The 26938-nt window shown below is 47.6% G+C and overlaps 1 protein-coding gene across 1 annotated transcript in view; it reads left to right on the top strand.

The window, feature by feature from the left end:
- LOC118694668 (fer-1-like protein 4) overlaps positions 1 to 26704 on the top strand; it is a 39184-nt gene extending 12480 nt beyond the window's left edge. The window contains exons 15-45 of the mRNA XM_036395852.1: positions 170 to 534; positions 867 to 975; positions 1737 to 1935; positions 2696 to 2816; positions 3433 to 3533; positions 4110 to 4197; positions 5483 to 5599; positions 6704 to 6856; positions 7095 to 7272; positions 7880 to 8004; positions 8390 to 8524; positions 9649 to 9822; positions 10068 to 10184; positions 10492 to 10653; positions 10983 to 11142; positions 11906 to 12009; positions 12407 to 12538; positions 13139 to 13187; positions 14371 to 14477; positions 14831 to 14962; positions 15683 to 15793; positions 16235 to 16362; positions 16823 to 16993; positions 17758 to 17912; positions 19811 to 19989; positions 20956 to 21041; positions 21995 to 22093; positions 22359 to 22600; positions 24469 to 24746; positions 25502 to 25602; positions 26134 to 26704. Coding sequence (XP_036251745.1) covers positions 170 to 534; positions 867 to 975; positions 1737 to 1935; positions 2696 to 2816; positions 3433 to 3533; positions 4110 to 4197; positions 5483 to 5599; positions 6704 to 6856; positions 7095 to 7272; positions 7880 to 8004; positions 8390 to 8524; positions 9649 to 9822; positions 10068 to 10184; positions 10492 to 10653; positions 10983 to 11142; positions 11906 to 12009; positions 12407 to 12538; positions 13139 to 13187; positions 14371 to 14477; positions 14831 to 14962; positions 15683 to 15793; positions 16235 to 16362; positions 16823 to 16993; positions 17758 to 17912; positions 19811 to 19989; positions 20956 to 21041; positions 21995 to 22093; positions 22359 to 22600; positions 24469 to 24746; positions 25502 to 25602; positions 26134 to 26314 — 4559 coding nt within the window. The 3' untranslated portion in view covers positions 26315 to 26704. The remainder of the gene's footprint in view (positions 1 to 169; positions 535 to 866; positions 976 to 1736; positions 1936 to 2695; positions 2817 to 3432; positions 3534 to 4109; positions 4198 to 5482; positions 5600 to 6703; positions 6857 to 7094; positions 7273 to 7879; positions 8005 to 8389; positions 8525 to 9648; positions 9823 to 10067; positions 10185 to 10491; positions 10654 to 10982; positions 11143 to 11905; positions 12010 to 12406; positions 12539 to 13138; positions 13188 to 14370; positions 14478 to 14830; positions 14963 to 15682; positions 15794 to 16234; positions 16363 to 16822; positions 16994 to 17757; positions 17913 to 19810; positions 19990 to 20955; positions 21042 to 21994; positions 22094 to 22358; positions 22601 to 24468; positions 24747 to 25501; positions 25603 to 26133) is intronic.
- The last annotated feature ends 234 nt before the right edge of the window (positions 26705 to 26938 follow it).

Genomic DNA, 26938 nt, shown 5'->3' with positions numbered 1-26938 from the left:
TGGCATGGCTGCCTTGGGCGGCCCTGTGCCATGCACTTTCTGCTTGGCATGCTGGTCTCCTGGGGCTGGGAGCATGCTGACACTCTGGTGTCCTGGGCAGTCCTTTTTGGGGAGGTCTTTCTGCAGCGGCACCCTGGAGCATAATGAAACCCTGTCCCTGTCTCTGCAGGCTTTAACCCCACATTTGGCCCAGCCTGGGTGAACCTGTATGGCTCCTCCCAGAATTCAACTCTGCGAGATGTCCACAAAGACCTCAATGAAGGCTTGGGTGAGGGCATCTTCTACCGTGGGCGCATCCTCATGGCCATCACAGTGGAGATCTTCAGCAGCCCCAGTGCAGCAGAGAGGAAGCTTGGGTACAGAATGAGAGGTGCCCTGAGAAAAATGAAGCTGAAGAAGAAAAGTAAAAAATCAAAGGAGAAAACTAAAGAACCGAGCCAGATGCAGGGACAGGGGGAGGCTGGGAGCTCTCAGGAGGCTGAGCAGCCCAGGGAGGTCACTGTGGAGGTGGAAGAGCTTCATCCACTCCCTGAGGTGAGTTCTGTGCTGACACGGCTGATCCATGCCAGTTTTTGGCATGCACATCTGTGAAGGGAAAGAGGCAAGGTGGGAGGCAGCTGTGTTGATGCAGTAGCCATCCCTTAGCCTACAACCTGCTCAGTGGCTTCACATAAGAATCCATGGCTCTGTATCAACACCTCAGGATTTCCAAGAAATCTTATCCTGCTTCTGGCAGACCAGTGGTAATCTCAGAAGCATCCTGCTGAGGTCCTGTGGAAGGGCTGGCAGACATCAGTTATGCCCTGGTGCTCAGGCAGTGCTTTGGCACACGAGGGTCTCAGGCTGATTTCTGTCTCCTTGCTCAGAATGTGTTGGGGAGAAAGGATGAATTCCTTCTCTTTGCTGCCTTCTTTGAAGCCACTATGATGGACTCCTCTCTCAGCTCGAAACCTGTCAACTTTGAAGTCTCTATAGGTGTGTATTCCCCAGGGCCCCATGTGCAGAAACTATGGGAACAGTGTGAATCTCCCTCTGACAGCCAAGTCAGTTCTTCATACTGCCCTGTCAAGTCAGCTCAGGAAGCTGGGAAAGATGAGGAATGAGTCCAGGGAGTGTGCACAGTGCTTTACTAAAACCCTGAATCTCTGCTATGGGACTGGAGATTTGCACCATTTGTGTGAAACACCTGTTTTGGGAAAGTTTGGGGAAACTCTTAGTAAGTAAGTAACTAGTAAGTAAGAGTACAAAGAAGTAGAAGGATTTGGTAGCAAGAAAAGGAAAAAAAGGAGGGAAAGCTGGGATACTGGGGTTGGCCATGTGGCACTGAGGGGATGTCACAACAAGTGATGGGGAAACAATGATCTGAGAGTGGGTCAAAGCCCTCACCTGCTAAGCTGGATGGGTGAAGATGCTTGATGTTGAGATACTACTTGAGGAGCTGATGCTGGTCCCAGTGTAGGGATGTAGATGGTAGTCCACAGGCACTTGGTGGAGCTGATAGAACTGAAGAAGGCATACACAAGGACCTCCTTGCAATTGCCCAGCTCCCTCTCGGACCTCCTGGTTGTCCATGTGATGTGCCAATGGTTGGACACAACTACTAGTTCCCAAAGAAGTAAATGCCTCTGTGGCAATCTTCCTTCCAAGAGTCTGGTATTGCCAGCTAGAAAACGTCTTTTCTAAAAACACCTGAGTGATCCCACTTACCTGTTTATAATTTAATGTTCACCTTCAAGGAAACTTTGGCAAATCCGAAGAGGTTGTGACCAAAGGATGGCAAAAAGTGGAAAAGGGAGAAGTGAAAGAAGAAAGGCAGCCTTTACTGGATGCTGGTTCAGATGGTGAGCTGGATGCTGAAATCCTGACTCCAGCTTTAGCGGCAATGAACAAATCAGTTACAAAGAGTCAGAGACCAGAGCCCATGGAATATGACAAGTAAGTCTTCTATATCTTTCTATTCTACCTTTCTTGGAGCTGTTACAGCTTCCCACATTGGTTGTTCCAGATGTTATTAGAGGTCTGCTCAGCAATGCATCATAGGTTTCTCTTCCTTGCAATCCTGCAGCTTGTCATGGCCTAGATGGCTGGGATTTCCCACTAGCTCTATGAGCCCTATGGTGTCTGCTTGATGTTTGCAGATGGCCAAGGATGGAGTCCCAAGGAAACTGAGACCTGTCAAAAACAGCCATCCCTTTTCTGCTTCACAAACAGTGTCCTAAGGGCTTGTTTCCAGTGAGGAAGGAGAGGAGTACTCTTGGCATATGCTGTTCTATGTGGAGCAGGCACAACACATACACAAGCTCTTCTGATGTTTGCTCTGGGAATATTGCCTAGTTTGTCCCATAGGCCTGGCAATGTCTTAGTCTTTGTGTTGTGTGTCCTGTGCCTGCTACTACGTAGTCCCATAGCAGTGAGAAATCTTGGCAACTTCCCATGCTCCTGTCAGCCTCATTTGTCTAAGCATGTGCTGCTGTCTCTACTAGAAACCCTGTGTGCTAGTTTGGGATGGCAAAGGGCAGATCCAGCAGCTTGCACCTATGTCCGTGGTGCAGAGCCCAAAACAGCCAATTAATTCTCTGTGAGGGAGACAGAGTTCAGCCTCTGCTCCCTTGCTGGATGTGCAAGTGCATGTGTTATGATATGGCATATGCTTTCTGTAGCAGTAGCCATAACCTCCTCTGCCTGCTGTCCTTAGGTCATACAGCTGCCTGCCCATGACACATGAAAAACCCTGCGTGTATGTATGGAGCTATTGGGAGGATCACACCTGGAGACTCTGCATTTCCAACCGGATTGTCAAACTGGCAGAACGCCTGGTAGCATTTTCAGGGTGTTTCTGTCATGCTCCTTTGTTTGTGTGTGCTTTGTTGCATGTGCAGTTGCTGTGCGAGATGTTTGCTGTCCTCACCACCCATGCAAGTCCATGTCTCTCACAGGGCTTAGTCCCACCTGCCCTTCAGACACGATTGGGTAGGCCACATGGACTCATGCTGTGCAACTGCCTAGTGGTGGTTCCTGGAGGAGTGAGTGATGTGATATGATGTCTGTGACAAGTTCCTCTGCTGCCAGTACTGAGCTGTGTGAGCCCTGGGCAGATGACTGGGCAAGCAGACTCTCAGGTTGTCGTGAAGGGGATGCAGTCTCTCCCCAGGACCTTGCCTTTCCCTTTTGGCTTGAAAATATGAAAGTAGAGCTTGCCACAGTGTATGTTAGTGGCTGCTCGAGGACTGAGACACAAGGTGTTGTAACAACAAATGCTAAGGTTATCCTCAGGCTCTGGAGAGTCCCAGGCAGCATAGTGCTGATCTGCAGCTCATGAATCCCAGCTCTGCAGAAAGGCATAAGCCATTTGTGACAAACGCATCCTTGCAAGGTTTTACTCTGACCCCTCAGCCAGGTGCAAGCTTTGTGAATATTGTGATTTCGCTACAGGAGCAGGGGTTGGATGACGTGGATAAGCTCTTGAGAAGACCAAAAGCTAATGCAGAAGAGCGGCTCAGAGAAGTGCTGGAGGAATTTGTAGGTGGATGCAGGTTAGCATGTCCCTGATGTCCTGAAGATTCTTGTTTTCAGGTTAGGAGGTTGTATAATGTTCTGCCTCAGCTGTGTGCGGCCTTCTCTCTTCTCCTTTTGAGGTGGATGTGCAGAAGAAAATGAGGATGACTTGGAAAAAGGACCTTCTCTATAGCTCTTCAAGCTTGGAGAGGAGACTCCAGTCCTGTTCTAAGAATCAGAGGGGTCATAGATGAAAGCTTCAGTGCTCCTGGGCTCTCATGTGTTTCCTAAATGTGAAGGATATTTCCTTCACTCTTTTCAATCACACAGTCAAAAGATCACTGTTTCAATCCCCATGACTACCCTGTGGGGGCTGTTATGCACTTCAGTCTACAGTGCTACAGTAGAAAGGCAGCCTCAGGTGCTGAGAATCCCCAGTGTACCTTCTGAACCAACAAGCTTGCAGAAGAGAAGGCATTGTAGAAATGGAGCCACCTGACATTGGTACCAGGGATTTGGTACCAGGTGATTTGGAGCTTGTGTCCCTGCTGTGAGCTGTGCTCAACATGCTGGGTGCAGAGGATACAGAGTCTGTGCTGCTTTTCTTATTGCAGGCAATATTCACTCAGCGCAGAGAGAAAAACAATGGCTCATCCAAATAACCTGGACCGATGTCGGACAAAATACCTGATGCGCAACATTGTAAGTTGTGGGGTTTGGTGGTGGTTGGTGGGAGCCTGTGCAATCCCTGCTCTGGGGAAACTTCTGGAGGATCAGCAGGAACTGATGCTAAGAAGGAAACCTGGAGCTAAAACTCACTGTATCAGTCATGGGCTTTTAATACAGCATCTCCCAATTCTGCTCAGAGCAATACAATTTCCGGCACAGGGAAAAGAGATAGAGTCTGGCCATGGCTGCCCCCTTTTCTGTGCAGATGCTGTGCCCTGATGCCTTTCTTCATGTCCACTGGGGCATATGTAGTTGAGCATGTGCATATTGCTGCCCGGTAGGTTGCTGGAGGCCTTTTGGTGCACCATATTCCTGCAGGCAGTTTTGTGGTGGCTCACTGAGATCTGCTACTCCTGAAAACTCAGCCTGAGTACATATCCAGCAGGTCTACAACAGCCATTCATCTGTCTGTCCTTAGAAAGGGCAACACTTGGGCACTGATCACCTCACACACAAGACTAGCTAGCTGAATGAGAGCACAATTACATACCCTTCATCACAGCACAACTGTAGAGTCATAGCCCCCGTCAGACTACAAAGCTTTGAAAAGCTGACCAAAATGCAGTGACAGCAGCAGGAAATAAAATTTAGACATATCTGGATCCCAGTTCCCTTCCCTCTGCTTCCTTGCGTGTCATCACCTGAGCTATGGTGAAGGTACTCTGCAAAGCCTGAGAGACTCTGGAAGAGAGAACCCACCTAGGAGATGAGTTTTCTGGACTTGCCACTCCATAGTGGGTGTACACCCTGAATTTCTTCTGGATTTCATTATTAGTTTTGATTCATCCCAAAGTTTCTCTTCAGATGTGTACACTATCTCCGATATGTACTAATAATGGTGAAAGCCAAGCCCTGTGTTGCAGTTTCCTACATCTTCATAATCCCACACTACTGTGGCCCCAAGTTGCTCCTTGGCCAAGATCTCCTGCAGGCACTATCTGGAGCCTTAGACCACCAGCTTCTGGAATGTTTATTCCTGAGGCAACTTTCTGCCCCAAATGATTTTAAAGCTCATGGACTTCTGTTCCAGATTATATTGGCCAGGCTGATGAGTTACTGTAGTCTCCAGTTCATGGCACCCTTTGTTAAATGGCTTGTGACAGGTTCATGGAGGTTTGCTCTCAGCAACTGGGCAGTGAGCCATGGTGGACATCAGGGCTCAATGGGGCAAGATGGCACAATGGGCTCCCTGCAGACCCCCCATGTGGGGTTGCAGTGGGGCTTGGCTGGTTGTGTAACAGCTGTGCTTTGTGTTCAGATCCTGTATGCAAAGCAGGGGCTCCGTGTGAGACGGCACCTGACCCGAGACAATGTCAAGGAGAAGATTAAGGAGACAAGGAGGATCCTGGCAAAGATACGCTCCATGGCTAAAGAGGTACAGTGGCTACAAGGGAACCCCTGTTCTGAGCTGGAGAGGTTAGGCAAGGAGAGGATACTGAGCTGGCTGCTGGGGCTCTCACCAGTCTGAGCTGAAGCTTTTCCTCTGCTGCTATGTAAAATTCAAAGTTCCAGCTACTGGAAGTTACCATGTTTCCTGTGATAGCTCTAATGAGGGATGAGGCCAGGCAGCTTTGCAGGGCTGTTGGTGGCGGTCCAAGCAACTTTGTAGTGGGTAGGAGGCAGAGCTGGGCCAGCTTCAGGCCTCCTGGGCCTCTCTGCCCCACCAGCCCAAGGCCTTGTCTGCAGCAGACAGTTTTGCCTTGGAAAACAGCCTTGCTTGTGCTGCCTGCACTTCCACCAGGGTCTGACCCTTGATACTTTCTGCAGATTCAAACTTGCATTGGAATAAGATTCTCATCCATAGCAGAGACTCTGCACGTTCAGAGTTTCACTTTTTCATTTTAAGTAACTGATAAAATCGGCGTGTTGTGCTGTAGTGTCAACCAGAACACCATGTTTGCTGACATAAAGTGGACAGATGCTGTTGAAGTTTGGAGAAGTCTTTCACCAAGTAAAGTCAAATAATTTTCACATCTTTAGCTATGTGAGGGTAGAGTGATGTACAATTGTAGTGATGATGTTTTTCTTCCCAAGTCATCGTTTCTGTGATGGAGCTCTGGTGTTCTGGGGATGGTTGAATACCTGCCTGTCCACAGGAAGAGAGGAATGAATTCTTTGGTTTGCTTTGCTTGTGTGTGAAGTTTTTTCTTTCCCTATTAAACTGTTTTTATCTCAATCCATTACTTCTTTCAATTTTACATTTTGAATCCTGTTTCCCATCACATCGAGGGACAGTGTGTGACAGGCTGCATGGGGCTGAGTTGCCAGTCAGAGTCAAACCACAACACCTCCAGAGCCATATTGCAGGGCTGACTTTCAGAAGTACATGGCCAATGTTAGGTCCTTTATTTCTGGATCTCTAAACCACCATTGCTCAGCAGTCTGTCCTGTGGGGAGATGAAGCTTTCACCATGTCAATGGAGGGAGGATGACACATGCTGTTCCTCTGCTGTGATGTTCCTCCCTTCCCTCCCTCCAGCCCCAGTGCACTCTCCCTGATGTACTCATCTGGATGCTCAGCAACAACAGGCGTGTGGCATATGCCAGAATTCCTGCACAAAACATCCTCTACTCAGTAGTTGAAGAGGAGAAAGGCAAAGACTGTGCAAAGATCCAGACTGTCTTTATGAAGGTAGGGTTTATACCAAAACAGTGTGCTCCTGCTTGCTTCATGCTGTTTCCCCCTCCTTGCTTTCAGCCCTCCTTCCTGAAATCCTCGAGTTCACAAGGAAACACAGCTCTCATTCCACAACTGCCTTTTGCCTCTGCTGATGTGATGCTCTTTCTCCTGTGCTCTTTGGTCAGTCCCAGGCTGATGGTGATCATCTTGGTCCGAGATGTGAAACCTGCTAAACCTTCTGTGCTTTCAGGTTCCTGGCTTACACACTGGTGAGATCTTTGCCAAACTGGAAATCTATATGTGGCTTGGGGTAACCAAATATGCAAAAAACTGTTTGGCAGAGCTGCCTGAGGAGTTCCTTTCCGAGAGCAAGCAGGAGATAGCCCAGCCCTCAGCATACTGCCCTCCCAGCCGGCTCAGCAGAGATGGTGAGTGCAGATACCAGTTCTTCACATAAGCAGGAGAATAGGGAGTTGAGAGGTCCCATCCATGGATTAATGTCTGTGGTGGTGCATTGTCCCCCCACAGTCCTTCACCTCAGGCCACACTGTGATCTGAGAATTGTAGTATGTCTGAGAATTAGGACCTGATCTAGGGTTGTCTCCAAGGCATGACTGGGATAGGCACATCCAGTTTGATCTCATGAGGATGTATTTGCACATTCACAGCTAAAGCACCAGACAGAATGGGTACTTTGTAGGCATTGAATGTGCTGCCAAATTGGCAATGGGCATGAGTTCTGCCCCTCTGATGAGGCTTGGTGGTGCTCCCCCACAGTAGATGCTCATAGCAGAACACTGCACATTTCACATGTCGCACATCATGTACTTCCCAGATGTGTCTGGGGAGCCCACTGAGCTTGTCTGGCTTGGCTAAACCTTTTGAGATGTACTGGCTGAGAACCACAGTCCCTAGAAGAGGCAACTATTTGTCACAGAATGTGCCCACTCCTATCTGGCTGGCCTTCTCCTTCAGGCATTTTTTTGGCCTCATACAGGACTTTGTCGGGGACTTCCTCTCTCCTTTTCTTACCAGACTTCAGCTATTTCCAGCTCCGAGCCCATCTGTATCAGGCTCGAGGGATCCTATCTGCAGATGATAATGGCCTTTCAAATCCATTTGCAAGAGTGGTGTTTTCAACTCATTGCCAGACCACCAGGGTGAGACCACTTAAACTCTTGCCTCTGTCATCTTGGGAACTTGGGGAGAGAAAAATGACCATGCCCTCACTGACATGTTTAAGGTCAGTGCTATGGAAGTCCTCCTGGAACTTTTGTATCTCCAAGGACTCCGGTATCTATGCTCTGAACAGTGTGATTATGTTCAGGGAATATTTGACAGGCATTGAGCATGGTCTCAAAGGTTGATTGGCATGTGTTAGTTGACCTTGAGTGCTGATCCCACACTTTACCACATCCCTCCTGCCAACCACCAGCTGCATGTGGATGTGTGAGAGAGGGAATCAGCCCAGAGTTCCTCTCTTTCCTGCATGTGTTTTATTTCCACTGACTGTGGAACACTTGGGCCTTCTGTCTCCATCTGCAGATGCTGGAAGAGACACTGAGCCCTATGTGGAATGAGCTACTTTTGTTTGACCAGCTCATTATTGATGGGAAGAAAGAAGAGTTGAAAACAGAGACCCCCATCATTATAATCAACCTTTTCAGCCACAATAAATTTGTAAGTATGGCCGTGCTGCCCTCCTTATGTTGTGTCTGGAAAAGGGAAGGCATAGGATCTCTGAGTGCTGCGACTTCTCTGTTTGGTTTCCATGACAGCTTGGTGCTGGTCCACTGGTAATAGTGAGTTGTGGGGACTGTGGCTGAGGTTGAGATTTTCTGACTCAGAGATACTCTAAACTCATCAGGGGCTAATGAGTGCTTGTTGGCTCCAGGATCTCTTATATTTGAAGAAACATTATAACTGCTTCCTTGGCAGGCTCACGTTGCAGAGGGCTCATATCCTGGGGGAACTGATATTGCTTTTAGGGCTATTCCTTCCCTGTGTCCTCACATGTCATCAATCATCCCTCCTCAGTCCTTCCTTTTCTCTCTTTATAGTGCTTTAAAGTCACACTGTCTCCTAGAGCCTCTTTGCTATCCTAAGGCTAATGACATAACTTGCGCCAGGTTCTCCTGCTGTAACTCAGCAGCTTTCCTGTGGTTCCAGTACAAGACAAGCCCTGTCATATTGGGATGAGTCCAGAGGAGGCCACCAAGATGTAGCACAGGACAGAGGAGGAGAGCTGAGTATACTCAGCCTACAGACAGAGGTTGAGAGAAAGCCAGTGTCTTTTTGCTGTCTGCAGCTACCTGGTGGGAAAGGATAGAAAAGCTCAGTTCAGATTTCTCATGGAAGGTACCAAGGGGCCCAACAGCAAGCAATGAGCACAAACTGGCAAGGAAGAAAATCCATATTGATATAAGAAAGCTATTTTTACACAGAGGTAGGACGCATGCTGGGCTCGTAGCTCAGAGAGCTTGTAGTGTATCCATCCTTGGAGATACTCAAACCCTGTCTGGAAGAGACTCTGAAAAACCTGATCTAGCTTTCATGTCCTCTGGTACATGGTGCCAGGCCGTTTGCTGAGTTCCGCATGGAGATGAACCTGGAGTTAGGTGGAGCTGCTGTAAACAGGCCTTTATCTGTTCCTAGCTCTGGATGGAGCAGAGAAAATCAAAGCAGAGGATAACATGGGTGGAAGAGTAGTTTTGTACTCTCCCAAATTGGCTGGAATTAGTGGTGGTCTTTGAGCTGGTGAGATACCACAGGGATGATTTGAGTCATTCCCCTCTTTCCTGCAGGGCTCCCCTGAGTTCCTTGGGCAGGCCTTTGCTGTCCCACAGGTGAAGCTGGTTGATGAGCCATACATCAAACCTGCCCTGCAGTTCTTTGATTTCTACAGAGGCAGCAAAGCAGCGGGAGAGCTCATTGCCACTTTTGAGCTGATTGAGCTCGATTACAGTGGCTATTTGGAGGTAACAGGCTTGTAGAAAGCTGCACATGGTTGTGAGCTCTCTGAGGAGAGCTATGTGGGTGAGGAGCTGGTTGCATGGGGCCCACCAGAATTCCAAGTTGGAGGCCATATCTGGTTTTCCAATGAGAAGAGGCTGCAGGGACAACCTGTGAGCACAGAACTAGAAGGTGGAAGAGAGTGGGCTTGTCATGGCATGGAATAGAAGTGATTTTCATCACCTGCTGTGTCCTGGTTTTACCTGTTCAGCCATCAGTGCCTGAGGATGTGGAACCCAAGGAGCCAGACTACCTGGAAGACCCCCGTGCTGGACGGTTCATCATCCCTGAGGGCATCCGCCCAGTACTGAAGGAGTTTCGCATAGAGGTGTGCCTCCTTCTGCTGCACTGGCTTTCCCCTCAAGCTGCCCCTGGGTGGAGGGCAGGGCTTGGTGAGGGAGTCCAGTTTGATGGCATAATGTGCCTGTGAGGCCTGAGCAGATGCCAGAAATGGAAGTGCTTGACCTGACGGGGAAACCATCTGAGTAGTTCAAAAGGCAAAGCTGCTGGGCAGCTGAGCTGGGAAAGCAGGCTTGTGCCTCTTCTGGGGACTGTGTCCTGTGGGTGGGGGGGTGGTAGCATGGGCAGTACCATGGCTGGCATGTCTCGGACAGCAGCTTCATGTTGTGCTTCAGATCCTGTTCTGGGGCCTGAGGGACCTGAAGAGAGTGAACTTGTTTGAGGTGGATGAGCCTCAGGTGATCATTGAATGCGCTGGCAAGAAGGTGGAGTCAGAGGTTATTGCATCCTACAAAGAGAACCCCAACTTCACTGAACTGGTCAAATACATGGATGTGGTGAGTGGGAAGGTGGATTCTGCCATGCCAGGGTACACCATGGCTACTCTGCATCACCTCACTGCATGGGACAACATAGAAGGAGGGAAACTGCTTCCAGGATTTTGCTCTCCCATGACCACATGGTTCAGCTGCAGAACAAAACCTTTGTGAAATTGCCCACCAAGAACTGCATAGCCATGGCCTGTCACTGCAAGGCTTTGATTTTTGGGCATAGCTGCAAGGTGCCAGCAGGCTTCTCCTTATGTGATAGGGCTGCCATAGTTTGATAGCTCAACACAGGTTGATCACCTTTACTCCTGTGAACCCCATGCATAATTCTTTTGCAGGAGCTCCCAGAGCAGGTATACCTGCACCCTCCCCTCAGCATCTTTGTGGTGGAAAAGCGTGCATTTGGGCGCACTGTGCTTGTGGGTAGCCATGTCGTGTCCGATGTGATGAAATTCTCTCCCAGAGAGTTGGAGGAGGAACCGGAGGATGTGCCCAAGGGTAAGCTTCTTGGAGAGGTTCTCACAGAGACAACAGGCAGGTTTTGCCAGTGGCAAAGATCCTTGGCTCTTCCACTTTCTCTTAGCCAGGCAGCAGAATCCTCTCCCTGCAATCACAAGGTCATAGAATCACAGAATGGTTTGGGTTGGAAGGGAGCTTAAAGATCATTTTGTTCCACCTTCTGCCATGATTACGGACACTTTCCACTAGACCAGGTTGCTCCAAGCCCTGTTCAACCTGGCCTTGAACATTTCCAGGAATGGGTCAGCCACAGCTTCTCTGTGCCAGGGCCTCACCACCCTCACAGGGAAGAATTTGCTCAATGAGACCTTCATCTTTAGGAAGCTGGTCCACTAGGACCAAGGATTGAAAAGTTTTCAGTTCTCTCATGTTGTCAGGTCAAAGTCTGTTCATTGGGTAATAGCTTAGCTAAATAGCTCTATGATAGCAATAGCCAGCACTCCTGATCTGGAAGCATGAAGAAGCAGCCAAAGATTGATCCATCTGTGGCTATTTCTGATTAGGGAGGGTATATCTCATAATTATGAATTCCTGGGAGTCAGCAACAAACATATTGATGATGGTGGTTAATCTCAGTACTGTTGTTGGATTTCCAGCAGTATTTTTGCAGGGTCTGCTTTAAAAAGCTTTGAAATCAATCAGATTAGTGTTTTAACAGGGAGGATTTTCCTATGGCCAAAAGTAAGAAGTAGTGGGCAGAAATAAATGCATGGAAACATTAAGTTTTTTATTTTCATCTCAGCTTGCAATGTCTCATCTCACCGTCTTCCATCTCAGACTGTGGTAAACATTGGACTGGCAGCTGGTGACCCAGGTTCCAGCACTCTCCCCCTTAGTTTTGTGAAGGTGAGTGATATGTTGGGCCCAACAAATTTTGAAGTTTGTAAAGCCAAACTGTAGATTACGAACAACAACAACAACAACAAAAGTTCAGAAATTCAGTGTTAGGTTTCATCCACCAGGTCTTCTCCTGGACTGAAATTCTCCTCTCTCCTGCCTGCTCATTGGCAGTATAATGTACTGGGGCTCTGGCACAGGGACATTAAGGAGGCCTGCCCTATGCCTTGAGAATGGCTTCTTTTGTAGCAAAGAACAAAGCTGGAGCCACAGGTAGCTTTGCACCTCCTGTGCTGTGCCTGAATGCTGAGACTTTGCCAGAGGCTCCCAGGGCACTGGAGGAGGGTGCATGAGTGTCCTGGATGGTAATTTCTTCCCTCTGAAACCTGTGATCTTTTCTCCCAAGGCTCCTTTGAAGAAAATTCCTATCAATAAGCTTGTAAAGAAAGAAGATGAATATGAAGAGGAAAAACCAGAACTGGAAGAACTGGATTGGTGGTCCAAGTACTATGCATCCCTGAAAGAGCTGTATAACCAGGTAATATTTTGTGACAGCTGCCAGCAGAAGGGAAAATGTGCTGCACTGGTCTGATGATGATATTTTCAACCATATTGAGTGTCACAGGAGCTCTCCTGGCATGGATCTGCAGGAAGATGTGAATTTTAGTGTATCAAGCATATTTAAGGTAGCCAGGTATCAAGCATCTACCAGGTGGGCTGATTTCACCAGGAGGTGGGTATTGAAACATCCCTGACGCACAGTGCTCAGCTGGTGTGAGAATGAGGCAGCTTCTGTTGAGGGACTCCTGAAAATGTGAGGTTGCTGACTTTAACAGGGACTTTCATACTGCTTACTCTGTCCTAGTTATGTACTAGTATGTGTTATAGGAGCAGGTCTGCTCCAAATTTCCTTCCTTGCACTGTCAACTTAAATTCCAATAAAAGAAGCTAGAAGGAGGATCTGGGAAGAAGAAAAAAGTCATTAAGACACTCGTTGAATGCCATCCTGCAATGATGTTATTGCAGAATGATTTCAGCTATGTCTTACTTACTCTGCTGGCAGGAAAATGTCAGTGTTCTGTGCTTGGAAGGAGAAGCTTTTTATGTCAGGGATCTGAGGTGACTGTGTGTGTTTCAGGCATGCAGTGATGAGGAAGATGCTGAGAATGATGACCTGAATGATGCAGGTGAGCTCTCTAGCAATACCTCACTCTTTAGTGGGGGGAACCAAGATTTTATACCATCCCAGAGGGTACTGGACTTGTGAGAATGGTCTATGCAGACACCACCCTTGCAACATTCAGCAACAACAACATAAAAGTGAGCAGAGAGGCCGAAGACATTGACAAGGGCTATCAGGTTATTTCAAGTTGAAAACACCAAACTTTCCTGAAAAAAAATTGGAAAATAGTCAGAAAAGTCCTGGAAAATAGTGGAGTCTTGTAAAATGGTGTTAAAGGAAGTGTTTTCCTGTGTGAGAAAAATGAAGAAAAATCATCTGCGGGGATCATGGGATTGTCTAGGTGAGACCAGGAAGCAGTGGTAGGATGGAGAGAGGATGATGGACAGGAAAAACTGTCCAGCATCTGGGAATCACTCTGTGCTTATGGGGTACTCACGTGGGGTGCAGGTGAATCAGGTAACAGGAGATACCAGAGGAAATGGACAACAATAACAATCTTTTTATGATCTGAGAATAGTGTTACAGCTGTAGGTTCAGGTTTGCAGAGGTGTAAGCAGTGACTTATATGGCTCTGACCTGGGAAAGTGCAAAGTATAAAAATGATGTAAATCATCACAATTTAAGGAGAGACTTTGAGGGTACCTGCCTGCCATTAGTGCTTGAGGGATCTGGAGCCTTGTGAAATGAGACAAGCACACACCCACTCTGTCCTTGGTTTGGTGGTGCCCCTGAGAAAGGTCTAGACACAGTCTCTTTCAGCTGGCTGTGCCGAAAGCGGCACTGATGCTTCAGTTAGCCACCCAAACCAACAGGCCAGCAAATAAGCTCTCATCCAAAGAGGAAGGTGGACTCTCCTCTGTGCCTTCCCTGACAGCACCTGTGAGGTGGCCCAACCACCTTCCTTCATTTGGTTTCTGCCCAATTCCTGTCTAAATGGCGGCCATGTAGCCAAATAGGCAGGTAGGTCTGTGCCAATTTTTGTCCCCCCACCCATCCAGCCATGCTGTGCTGGGAAACTGGAGATGCTGGAAGGACACCTGTTACAAACAGCAATAGCTCCAGTTGTCGTGACAGAGGCCAAAGCCCTGGGTGAAAGCAGAAACTGTGGCTGGGATGATTTCATGTAGAGACACTTGATATGATGGGCAAAATCAGAGTGTTTCCTAATCTCTTACCATCATTTCTAGATGGAGGGAATTTAAATGCATCTTCCATTGACATGGAAGCAGAGGATGAGGCAGTGATTGAAGCTGAACCTGCTCAACCCAAGAGGAAGCTCATTGCCACCCTTCAGGTGATAACTGGGGTGACCTAGTCACTTTCAGCCCTGGCCCTTCATCCATGTCTTCCTCACCTTCCTGCAGTGGAAGTTATGCTGGGAGGAGAACCTGCAGTATGTGCTGAGGCCACACCATTGCTTGCCTTTGATGCAGCTAGTAAGACCTTGGAGCCAAGCTGAGATGTGCATCCACATCTAAGGCTAGCCCTAGGGACATGCAGGAAAATCATTAACATCCTGCCCTGAGTAATATAGAAGTAAGGTAGGACTAGGTGAAATGATTGAAGCAGAGAAAGGATGGTCTTTCTGACTCTCCTTTCCTTTGAGATGGCAAGAAAAGGCCCACAATTACTTTCTACTTATTTCAGATCTACAACTCTGAGCTGGAACATGAGTTTGGTAATTTTGAAGACTGGTTGTGTATTTTCCCCCTTCATCGTGGCAAAGCAAATGAAGATGAAGATGGAAATGAGGATGAACATTATGTGGGAAAGTACAAGGTACTGTTTAATTTGGATGACATTTGTGCTGCTTGTGGAAGAAGATCCTTATAACCTGTATTTCAGAGCAAGCCAACACCAGTGAAACCTTGCAGAGTGCATGGGTGTGCAGTTTGGGCTGCAGCACGGCCAGGGTATTGTTAGTGCCTGTTGAAGCAATTGTACTTTGGTCCTACTGTTTTTATCTTATAAATCCATCCAATTTAGATTTTTTAGCTTCTACATGGAGAAAGCATGAAGCATAAAGGACTCATTCTGGTTGCAGCCTCTGGGTCTATCCAGTATGCATATATGCATATAAGTATTATATAAGTAAGCTTCACTGGTTTTAAGGTTAGGAAAACTTATTTAAAAGAGGCATCACCCTCCCATCCAGGAGCTCTTGAAGACTCTGAAATATCAACTATAGAAGTTGTAGCTGTCCCTAGAAAACATTTGGTGTCCTCTGTCTTTGGCAATCCAAAGTGCCTAGAGGTGCTCATACCTGACATTGGCAGAGGCATGACAGCCTGCAGCCTAAATTGCAAGCAGGGATTGCCTGGGACATGTGGACATGATTTGACCTTTGGAAAGCACTGTCCCCATGGGCACAGGGTATCTGTGGTCTGCATGGGGGAAATGGCTTTGATTTTCTAGTTGGCAAGTGAAGCTGGTGGCTCCAATCCTTTCTGAGATATTCCCATGTATATCCAACTGTTCCTTGAAAAGTGTTTTCTGCAGGGCTCCTTCTATGTCTACCCCAGTGAGGAAGCTGTTATAGAACCCAAGGTCTCCCAGGGCATTCCAAGGAACAGACCCATCAAGGTTCTTGTAAGAGTTTACATTGTGAAGGTAAGTCTCTGGGGGAGGTGACAGTAATGCTTGGCGGTCTCTCCCCTCCCTATGGACCTTCTGCCATTCTCTGCTCAGTAAATGTGAGCAGTGGCACTTGTGAAAAATGTGATGCTGGCTTGAAGCCTTTGCCAGTGGAAGGCACCTACCTCCTGTCCATGGAGAGTCTTCCATGCTTTGTAGCTTGAGGATGGGCAGATGGGCATTTCTTGGCTCCTCACATCTGCCTTGAGATCAGGAGCAAGTAGGTGGGTCCACAGCTAAAGATATTAATGGCTCGTAGAGTGAGGATTTGTGTGGGATCGAGTGCCTGTTTCACTGCTGGGGTGGTTGCTGGAGGGACCTGACCAAGCAGGCTTGGGTGGTGTCAGGCCTGTGCAGTGTTCCTTGTTCAGGTTGCCCTCCACAGCTGTGTACAGCAGTATCTCTTATATATTCCAGGCTACAAATCTCTCTCCAGCAGACCCCAATGGCAAAGCAGATCCCTATGTGGTGGTGACTGTGGGGAAGCAGCAGAAGGACACTAAGGAGCGATACATCCCAAAGCAGCTCAATCCTGTGTTTGGAGAGTATGCAAGAAGGTTTCATCTAGTGGGTTTAATAAGAACAGTGCAAATCTGGGGCTTGAAAGGTGGTTCAGCATGTAAGGTCTTCTGTTCCTTTCTGATGGAGAATCTTGTGCTTTTACACAAAGCCCTTGGGCATGTCTCTTGCCTCCAGCTAACTCAGGAGCCATCATGCTTTGGGTTAGGAGGCGAGCACACCCAAGGACTTGATTTAAAATTAGATGCCAAGCATTCCCTAACTCCAGGCCCTCTATCCAAGCCATACATTCCTGGAAAAGTAATTCCTTTGTTTGAGCATGCACACTGAAAATGCCACATACTGAATTTAGAGAGAACCAAAGTTTATCAGAGGCCTTTAAGTTGTCAAATACAGTTCTTAAAAATATAGGATTATCGAAGCAGAGCATGTGTTTAATTTCCGTCCTCTTTGCTAATTGTGTTTTCCCTGTTTGATTCTGTCCAGAGTTGTAGAGCTGACAGTCTCCTTTCCCATGGAATCAGAACTCACTGTGGCAATATTTGATCATGATTTGGTTGGATCTGATGATCTGATTGGGGAGACCAAGATTGACTTGGAGAATCGATTCTACAGCAAGCACAGGGCCAACTGCGGAGTGGCTATGCAGTATGACTTGTAGGTACCAATGTGACACATGAGGGCCATAGACATTCTTCTCACCTGCCACATGTGCGTAACAGAGCTCCTCCTGTTCTGTGAGACAGAATATGCATTTGCAGGTGCTCCACAGATTCGCTACAATTTACATGGATAACTTTATCTCTTTTGACCCCTACCACCTTCCTGTGATAACTCTAATTCTTACTGCAATCTAATATACCTTGCATAAAATAGCAAAAAAACCTTTTCTATTCCTTACACAGTGGTGTTCTGTGAGAAAAGTGCTTGCCTGACTCCGACCTCTTTCAGAAAGTACAGCCGTTTGTCTGGCAGCATTTTGTAAGCAGCAACTCAGGACATCTGATTTCCTTTGGCCTTCTTCCATATGGATTCTCCAGATCTTCAGCCAAATATCTGCAAATTTCTCTTCTCCTACCCTGCTACTGAAAAATCAGCTGTGGGAATGGAGCTGAGTACCCAGCACAACTAAAAGTTGTTCTCACTTAGGAGCTGCATCTAGAATTGCTCCTGCTCCTAGCATTGCTTCTGCTGCTCAGAAGCTAATAGTTCTGTGGGGTGCAAGTCCAGCTTGTTTTCTGTCAGGAAAGAATTTGTTTAGATTTTCATTCATTAAGACTTTTTGTAACCTCTTTAAGCCCAGTGGAAATCTGAGCAGGGTTCTAGTGATATAGCCTGTGCTTTGGGAAGGAGGGCTGTTTCACAGCCTAGAAAAGAAACTTAAGCTGAAGAATTTTCTGATGTTTTCTTTTTCCATGCAGAAATGGCTACAACATGTGGCGAGATGCTTTTAAACCCACACAAATCTTGGATAGCTTATGCAAGAAAAACTCAATCCCTGCTGCAGAGTACAGATGGGAGGAGATCAAAGTGGACAATAAAATATTCAAGGTCCCTCCAGAGGCTTTTCCTGAAGGTACAGAGGGCTTGTTACACTGGTCCCTTAAGCAGCTGCCTGTGCTCAGCAATGCATGTTTTGGTGGGTAGTCTGCTAGCCCACAATCCTCTGAGGTGTCTAGGCTGGCTTCCCCACTAGGTGCCCTGCATGGCTCAGTTTTTTGGGTCACTGTGAGGTGCATCCTTGGTTCAGTGCCCTCATTTCAGTGGACATTGTTGCACTGGGAGAAAATGTGATCCAGGCCATTAGATACCAAAGTGGCTTCCCCGGCAGTGGGTGGAATAAAGTAAACCTATTTTCACAGCAGTGCGGATCATGGAGGTTTGCTGTATGCCAACTTATTCTGGTGGCTGGCACTATCACAAAGCTGTACCTTCATCTGCTTATGATCACTAGCAGCAAGATAATGAAGTCCTCTTTGGGGTTATGTGTGTTTTGCAGTTTTTTGGGTTGTGAATTTTTTTTTTTGGTTGGTTGGGTTGGGTTTTTTTGTGGTGATATTTTTTGTTTGTTTTTCTTTAATGTTTTTGGGGTTTTTTTTGTTTGTAGATGTTGTTTTGTTTTGTTTTGGGTGTGTTTTGGGGTTGCGGGGAGGGGAAAGGGAGTGTTTTTTCAGTCTTCTTTCCTGTCTCTAGCTGGCTTTGTCTGTGATGCTCTGTGCTTCCAGTGGCTTCAGGTGCCTTGAGTGATTCCACACTGCCCCTCTCTAATGTTGATCTCCACCTTGTGGGCAGCTTCTGCTTCTCATTTGCTGTTTTCTTTCCCTCTACCTGGCATTACAAACCCTGAGCCAGGGCTACAGATATCCAAGAACACATCAACCTTTCACAGTCTCTACCAGCATTGATGGAGATCTTCCCTCAGCAAAGGCCAGGCCCTGCTGCTGCCAACACCTGTGCAATTGAATCCAACCTTGAGGAAAGACTAGAGCAGATGTAGCCCACATGTGGATGGCTGAGTACTGCAAGGAATGCTATATAGCCTGTAGGAAGGATGATCCCTGGCCTTACCTGCTCAGAGTGAGGACACCTACATGTATGGCCAACTTTACTTTCTCCTTGTTTCAGTGAAACTGTTCCTCAGTTTTCTGGTGGTTTCTATGACTTATGCAAAGAAGGGAAAAGAAATCCTACTCAGGAGAGGGCAAAGAGCCTCCAGAAGCCATTCCTCCTTTTTTTCAGGTCACTGGATAGCTGGGGAGGGAGAAAGAAGGTGTTCTCCTGGTGTTCCCTGACAGCTGGCTCTTGTTCCAACACAGCTGCAGCTGGTGCCCTGTGAACCTCTGCTGTGCTTGAGCACTGCTTGAAATGGTTTAGGTCTCAGACTGATATCCAAGGGGCAGTGGTGCTCCATAAACCCAGGAGTGAGTGGGTCATTATGGCCTCATCTGTTGGCTCTGGCTTATCTCCCATCAGCAAGATTTGGTCTTGAAGTGCCATTTGGCTTTGCTGTGCCAAAGGAGTCAATTACTAATTGTGTTCATTAACGGAGAGCACAGCTGCATGTCTTGAGACTGGCAAGTAATGCTTTCCAGTAGCACTTCTCTAGCAAAAAATCATCCATGGATCTGTTGGTACTACCACAGAGATGTGGGGACTTAAACTGCCCCAGAGGATCACGTTCTCCTCAATGTTCCTTGGATCTTTTTCCCAGGGCCAGAGTAAATTAGTTTTTGCCCTTTCCATTGCATTTCTCTTGGCTTGTTTTTTTCCTGCTTGCCATTTCTGTCATCACTGCAACATACTGAAATCACTCCCTTTATCTTTGCCGTCCTGCTTCTCCCCATTTGTTTTTCTGGAGAGGTGCTTGTTTGCCCAGTCCATCATCTCCTGTTGCTTGTGATAGTGACTGATGTCCTGACATGACTCTTGCTGACCAGAAGCCTTCATTTTCTCCCTGGCTGTGTCCTGCTGCAGAGGCTTCTGTGAGGAACAAGAGAGGAGTGGCAGATGAGAACTTGTCACTGGATGTTGAACATAAGGCTTTGTACGTCCTGCAGCACTGGGAAGAGATGCCAGGATATGGGTACAAGCTAGTACCAGAGCATGTGGAAATCCGGTCCTTGTACAACCCGGAGAACCCCGGGCTTGTGCAGGTGAGATGTGTTTCCATGCTAAACCTCAACATTGTTTCAGGGAAGGACCTTCTGGACAACGGGTTTCTAGCCAGCTGTCTGGTCGCCTGTGAATCTTACATATTGTCCCCTTCCTGGATGGGTGACTGGAGTTGTGTCTATGGATGGCTGGCCCAGCTATGAAGTGAGGACATTGGCCATGGTTGTCCTTTGCCCACACCTACCCTCTGACCTCTCATGATGCTTCTGAATACCCTTTCCTCAAGGAAACTCTGTCCATTGATGTTGTGTTCACAGTGTTGGTGACCCAGAGTTCTTCCTGTCTCCACAGGTCATTTAGCACTGGCTCCGATGAGGATACTGTGTGGGTGGCAGTAGATCTGCTCTGCTTTTGAGCCTTGCCACCATGCACCCCATGGGTGATGGTATCCTTGCCTCTACCTGTCTCCTCTGCACTGTCCCTTATCACTGCTGTTTTGCAAGAGCCTTGTTCTCCACCCTTGGCTTCTCCATCCTTAGTTTTGTGCAATGCAGCCATCTGAACTCACCGTTTTAGTGTCCTGCACTGAAATCTCCTGTTCTCTTGGGTACTGGAGGTTTGAACAAAGCAGAGTCCTGCAGTCATGCTGGCTTTCTTCGGCATTGGAAATGCATGAGTCAGACCTATCGCTTCTTAGTTTTGTTGGTTTTGCTTAAGCATTGCATTACCATATGCTCCTTATTAAGACAGAGGGACATGTTTACCTCTGAAATGGATTCAGTGTAGGTGAAGTTGTTTTTCTTGGAGCAGAAATAAGCAGTCTTTCATAGCCTTAATTTTTTTCCCTGTGTAAATCAAATCTCATGTCACTCTCAAGTGCTGGGAATGGAGACAACCAAGCAGGGGCTTTCTGATGAGAACTTTCCTTGCAGGATCAAGCCTTTGCTCCTTGAAGAGCTGGAGAGTGGTCTGTCTCTTGAAGTGTATTTGCTCTCTTCTCTCGTCAGGGCTCCTTGCACATGTGGATTGACATGTTTCCAAATGATGTCCCTGCACCACCGCCTGTCAACATCAAACCACGACTGCCTGTCAGGTAGCACCTCTGGGGATAGGCCTGGGGCTGGTGGGCTGCAGGGAGGGTCAATGTCCCTTGCCATGGCTGGTGGGATGTGCCACAGGGCACTGGCTGAGGGTCAGTGCTAGTGTGGCATGTAGACCTCTTTCCTCCAATTCTGACCACAGGATGTTTCCATGAGTGTATCATGTTGGGCCCTAAGAGCTTCAGCTGCACAAAGGTTTGGGGAAGGGCAGGTCAATGTCTCTATGGCTGGACATAAAGGTAATAGAAACCCAGGCCAGAGCTACTCATCAAACTCTATTCTGGCTAGTGGACAGATGTCCTTGGGAGTCTGGAGAAATGGAGTTGAAGGAGGAAATCTGCTGTTTTCAAGGATCTAATGGTACTTTTGAGATCGAGGATCCAGGTTATTCTCTGATGTTCACCTGAAAGGACAAGAGATAATAAACATGAATTTCAGCACGGGAAACTCTAGCTGACTATAGGGAAAATATTTTCCCAGTGAGAGTGAAGCTACCCTGGAATAGGAACAGATTGACTCAGATGTGCTGGGATGTCCATCCTTGGTGATATTAAAAACTGATGCAGACAAGGCCCTGCACAATTGACCTACTATGAAGCTAGAGCAAGAGCTTGGAGCAGAGGCTGCAGAGATCCCTTCTTGCCTAAGCTTTTCTGTGCTCCTATGGCTTAGTAGAGCAGGGTGGATTTCCCATGCAACAGGGATTTGGTTTGCAAAAGCTACCTGTATTGACTGTGGGTGTTTGTCTTGTAGGGTTGTAGTATCCAGAAAGGGTTTCGTGCCTGGCAGTGAGACTGCTGGGCTGTGTTTGGCGAGAGGAGCAGGGGGAACCACACTGCTGGGAATTTTCAAGTCCTGCTGCTCTGGCGTTGTGCTCAGGGCTTGATCTGCCCTCCCATGCACCAGGGACAAGGGCATGTGTCTCACCTCTGTGTCCTTCCCACAGCTATGAGCTCCGTGTGATTATCTGGAACACAGACAATGTGATCCTTGATGATGTCAACCCAGTAACAGGAGAGCCTTCCAGTGACATCTATGTGAAAAGGTCTGGTGGGAATGAGTGGGAGGCCAGAGCCTGGCTGACTTGCTCCCTGCCCTGGCCCACATGCTCACTTGCCTCCTCTGAACCTCTGGTGTGAGGTGCCTACTCCAGTCCTCTTCATGGGCTGCTCTAGCCCCAGAGATGTTGTCCAGGTGTTGCTCTGGTTTGATCCTTTCCTGCTACCCCATGGTGTTCAGTGCTTCCATCCTTCTGCTCTGCCTCTCAGGCTGGCTGACAAGGGTAGAGGATAACTGAGTTTCTCCTGCAGCTGGATAAAAGGTCTTGACCATGACAAGCAGGAGACAGATGTTCACTTTAACTCCTTGACTGGGGAAGGCAATTTCAACTGGAGGTTCATCTTCCGCTTCAATTATCTCCCAACTGAGAAGGAGATCACCTACAAGAAAAAGGACTCTGTCTTCTCCATGGAGGAATCAGAGTTTCGGGAACCGGCTGTTCTGGTCCTCCAGGTCTGGGATTATGACAGGATTTCAGCTAATGACTTTCTAGGTATGGTGTTACCTGCTGGTAGTGGGGTGACCTGTCCCTTACCTTGCTGGAGCATTTCCCTGGGGTTCAGCTGTCTGAGAAGGGACACTAGGACCATCAGATCAAACTCTTCAGCTCAGCAGTCATCTGGGCTGGTTTTTCACACCTGAGCTACAGACAAAGCCTGGAGATAGGCACGTCCCCTACACAGACATGTAGCACTTACATGCTTGTCCCAGGGCCTTGGTGTATTTTTTCAGGGCCTGTCACATCACAGGACTTCCAGGTTCTGCTTCCTCACAACCTTTCCAATAAACTTGCTTGTTTTCTGTGCTCTTAGATATGCAGATCTCAAAGTCTGGGCTTAAGAACACTTTTCCCAGGACCTTATGTTGTGGGAACAGGGACAACCTGTGTGAGACTAGACAACCTTTGTGAGACTATTGTCACTTGAGTTGCTGGGACCTCAGAGCTCCCTGGATGCTCTGAAACTTCCCAGTAACAAAACCTGCTGAGCTGGGCATGCAGCAAGGCCCAGTGCCAAAACAGAGCTAGTGATGATTCCCCACATATTATGCTAGCACAAGTACTGCTGATTGTCTCCCACTTCTGCTGTGATCCCCAAGATTATAGCACTCTGTTCAGTTGTTCCTCCCTTCTTCAAATATTAACCTCCCTACTAAAAAGCAGCCCCTTTCCCCTACTATCTCCTGGGCATGTTTAAACTCTCCTTTCATAGAGGCTCTTCCAGTGGTTCAGCCATGAGGAATTGAAGCACTGAAGAAAGCATTAACAATTCCAATGATTTCTGGCATATATAATCTCAGGAACTTCTAGACAGTAAGAAGCTTCTGCAGGGTTTATTGCAATCTCCTGCCCCAAGATGGGCTGGATGCACTGTAGGTCAGGTTACTTAGGACATTTTCTGGGTGGGTTTTGATTATCTCCAAGGATGGATTCCTAGCATGCTTCTGGAACCCATTTTCTTGGCTGCACCTTTCTCACAATTCTCAGTTTTTTTTACTTGCAGCATTTTGTGTCTGTTGCCTTAGGTGCTTTCATTATCCATTTCTGAGAAGGGTCTAGCTCTTTATCTGCTCTCTAGCTTTCTTTTGGCTGTGAGGGATGCAGTAAGATCACCCTCTTGACCTCTTCTCTGGACTGAACGTATATGTGTCTCTCACCCCTCTTGCTGTGGCACCTACTACATACTTGACTATCTCAGCCAATAAAAACTATTTAGTTGACACCTTTCTTGTATTGGGGGTCCAAAACTGGGCACAGTATCTAGATGCAGTCTCACTTGGAAATGAGCAGGGAACATTCACATCCCTTGTCTGCTTTTACCAGTACAGACCAGGATGTGGTAAGATGGTTTTGTTGCAAGAGCTCAGTGCCAGAGTGGGACAGGAGCTCATTCCGAGCAGGACAGAGGCACAAGACCAAACAGGGAGATGAACTGAGGCTGTTGCAGATCTATGATAAACTTGAAACCCTTAAAGCACTTATAATTTTAAATCATTATCATTTTATAAGTTTAACTGACATTTCCAGGAATTAGAGAGGAAGATCATCTTGGACATGTGAGGAGAGCAGGGTGGGACATAATAATGGGGTGAAAGTAACTCACCATATGAACTCACCAAACAGCCCTTATCAAAAATGAGATGAGACCTGGGGCTTCTGCCTCTCAGTCTCTAATTCCTAAGCTAGTAATTTCTTATGCATAATTTCAGGTTCTCCATCTGTAAATGTGCAGGGTGCTGCTAAATAATTGCAGCAGCTGGGACCTGCTTGTGGCAGTTGGGAGCATGGCAGAGACAGCCAAATGTTGTGTGGGGCTGACCTCAAGGTTTTACCATGTGGTCTCCTCTTCCCTGTGCCTGCAGGCTCCATCGAGTTGAAGCTGCATGACATGGTGTGGGCAGCCAAGAGCTCTGAGCATTGCACCATCAAAATGGCCAAGGGGAATGCAACACCTCGATTCTCCATCTTCCAATATAAGCGCATGAGGGGCTGGTGGCCCTTCATCAAACTCAGAGATCAAGAAGATGACGAGAGACAGGAAAGAGAGTACAAGAAGAAGAAGAAAACGAAGTGGAGCAGCTCAGTCAGACCAGAGGACATGGAATTCACAGACCCCAGTGGGAACAAGTATTTCCTGACGGTAAGGTGGGGAGCTGCACTGTGAACACAGCCAGTGTTTTTCCTCTGCCTTGATATGGCAGCCTGTCCTATGCGCACACCATCTACAAGGGAAGCAGTGACCCAGCTTCTTCAGGATCCTGAAGACTTCTTCCATCTACTGCTGATCCAGCACTTTGTCTACCCCTGAGAAACCAGGTGCTGTGGCATGCAGAGGTGTCTGACTTCATGTATTCCTCTGAGCTTTCCATAGAGCTCAGCTCCATGAGGGGAGCTGTATTGGTTTAGGAATTTAGTATTCCCACTAAAACACTTCAGACCATGTTCTCCTCGCTCACTCCTACTCCAAAGCAAGAGGCATATGGCTCCCCATCAGCCAGTCAGGACAGCAGCAGAAGCTTGTCCTGGGGGTCTCTGCCTGCCCAAGACAAGCAGGTGCCAACTGACCAGGGACAGACTTGCTCCTGATACTCCTGCTACTGGACCACTGTGTGTCTCCAAGGGTGAATTTTGCTCAGTGCCACTGTGGGAGGGTAGAGACAAATCAGATAGTTGGGGAGTTCATTAAAATACAGTTCCTTGTCTGCAAACAGTTTCTTACCAGGCCACAGTTTCCACTGACTGTGAAGTAAGACTCTAGCCAATGGAGAAAAAAGCTCTGAGCCATCTCTAAGTGGAACTGGGAGAAAAATACCCAGTTGTGGCATGATGTGTGGTCATCGGGCTGGTTTGTGAAGCAACACATTCAACTGTGGCTCAGACATATTGTCCCTCCAGGGCAAGGTGGAAGCAGAGTTCCAGCTGCTGACTGTGGAGGAGGCTGACAAAAGTCCTGTTGGCTTGGGCCGAAAAGGGCCTGAACCCCTGGAGAAGCCCAAGTGAGTATATGTATTATCGCCTTTAGGTTGAACAGACAGTGCCATGTTCTCAGCAACTGTTTGTATGGAAACCAGGAGTATTGGCTTGTCTGGAAGCCAAGATCAATCTCTGGGGTCCTGGGCATTGGGGTCTGCAGGACCAGGACTGCCAGAGTTTCCCAGAGCTCAAGTGAGTCCACAGGACTTGAGGCTGCAGCACCTGACCCAGGATTGATCTAAGGGTGATACTCAAGGCAGCTGTGCCATAACATTGCTTGTACAATGGTCAGATCTGTCTGTGTGAAGGGATCCCTTGTGTACGAAGGTGAAGGACAGCTCTGGGGGCACTGGGGCACTGTTCCAGAGTCTCATCCTGTTGTCTCTAGTGTTTCCACAGGCAATCTGTTTACTGTAGCCCCTGGGCTGATCCTGCCTGGAAGCAGCAGGAAGAGCTAGTGATTCATGAGGGTAGCAGGACACCGAAGCAGAAGGGCCAACGTAATGTTCTGTGGATTGAGCATGTGCTTATATATTCTTCTCTTCCTGTTCTAGTCGGCCCAAAACAACTTTCAACTGGTTTGTGAATCCCATGAAGACCTTCGCGTTTTTTATCTGGAAGCGGTACAAGAGATACATAATTGTGCTGTTTGTTGTCACTGTTCTGACAATCTTCCTGGTTCTTTTAGTCTACACCATGCCTGGATACATCAGCGAGAAGATCATTAATGGATAAATGCTCTTCAGCAGAGACTATTCAAGGATGGGTGATTGTGGCAGGAATCAAGATAAGATCAGAAAGTTTGATGAAAACCTGCAGGTGCAGAGACAGCCTAGAGAGACAGAGACCTGCAGAAGTGAGCTTTGTTTTCCTTGTGAATAAAAACTCCTTAGCTACTCTCTCCAATGCTTGTGTTTCTGGAGCTGGGGGACAATCTGTTTCTTTGTGTGGTACAGGCTGATCCTGGTTCAGCAGTCCTCACTACTGCCCCTTTGCCCTTCCTCCTCAGTAGTCCAGCAGCAAGGACTACACTGGGACAACATGGGGTCATGAGTGTGCATCTGTGTTTGCTGTTGGGCTGATGTAAACTAAATGAGAAAATAAATTCATAAATTGTTCTTGGCATGGTTTGTGGTGCACCAGGTTTCCTGTCATCTGCACAGACAAGCCCTGACATGATCTGATCCCAGTGGAGGTGTTTCAACCAGGGTTTTGAGAGGATAGATTCCTTCTGAGTAGTGCAGGTGATGCTTAGTGGGACCACAGCTTTTCCAAAGAATTTATCTGACTATGCAATTTTATAGCAAAGGTGCCTGCATCATGGCCTTTTGAATGGGGCAGGAATAGAGCATGTTTTGT

Source organism: Molothrus ater, chromosome 17, assembly GCF_012460135.2.
Source record: "Molothrus ater isolate BHLD 08-10-18 breed brown headed cowbird chromosome 17, BPBGC_Mater_1.1, whole genome shotgun sequence".
Lineage (NCBI taxonomy): Eukaryota > Metazoa > Chordata > Aves > Passeriformes > Icteridae > Molothrus > Molothrus ater.
This window is presented reverse-complemented; position numbering and strand designations above follow the sequence as displayed.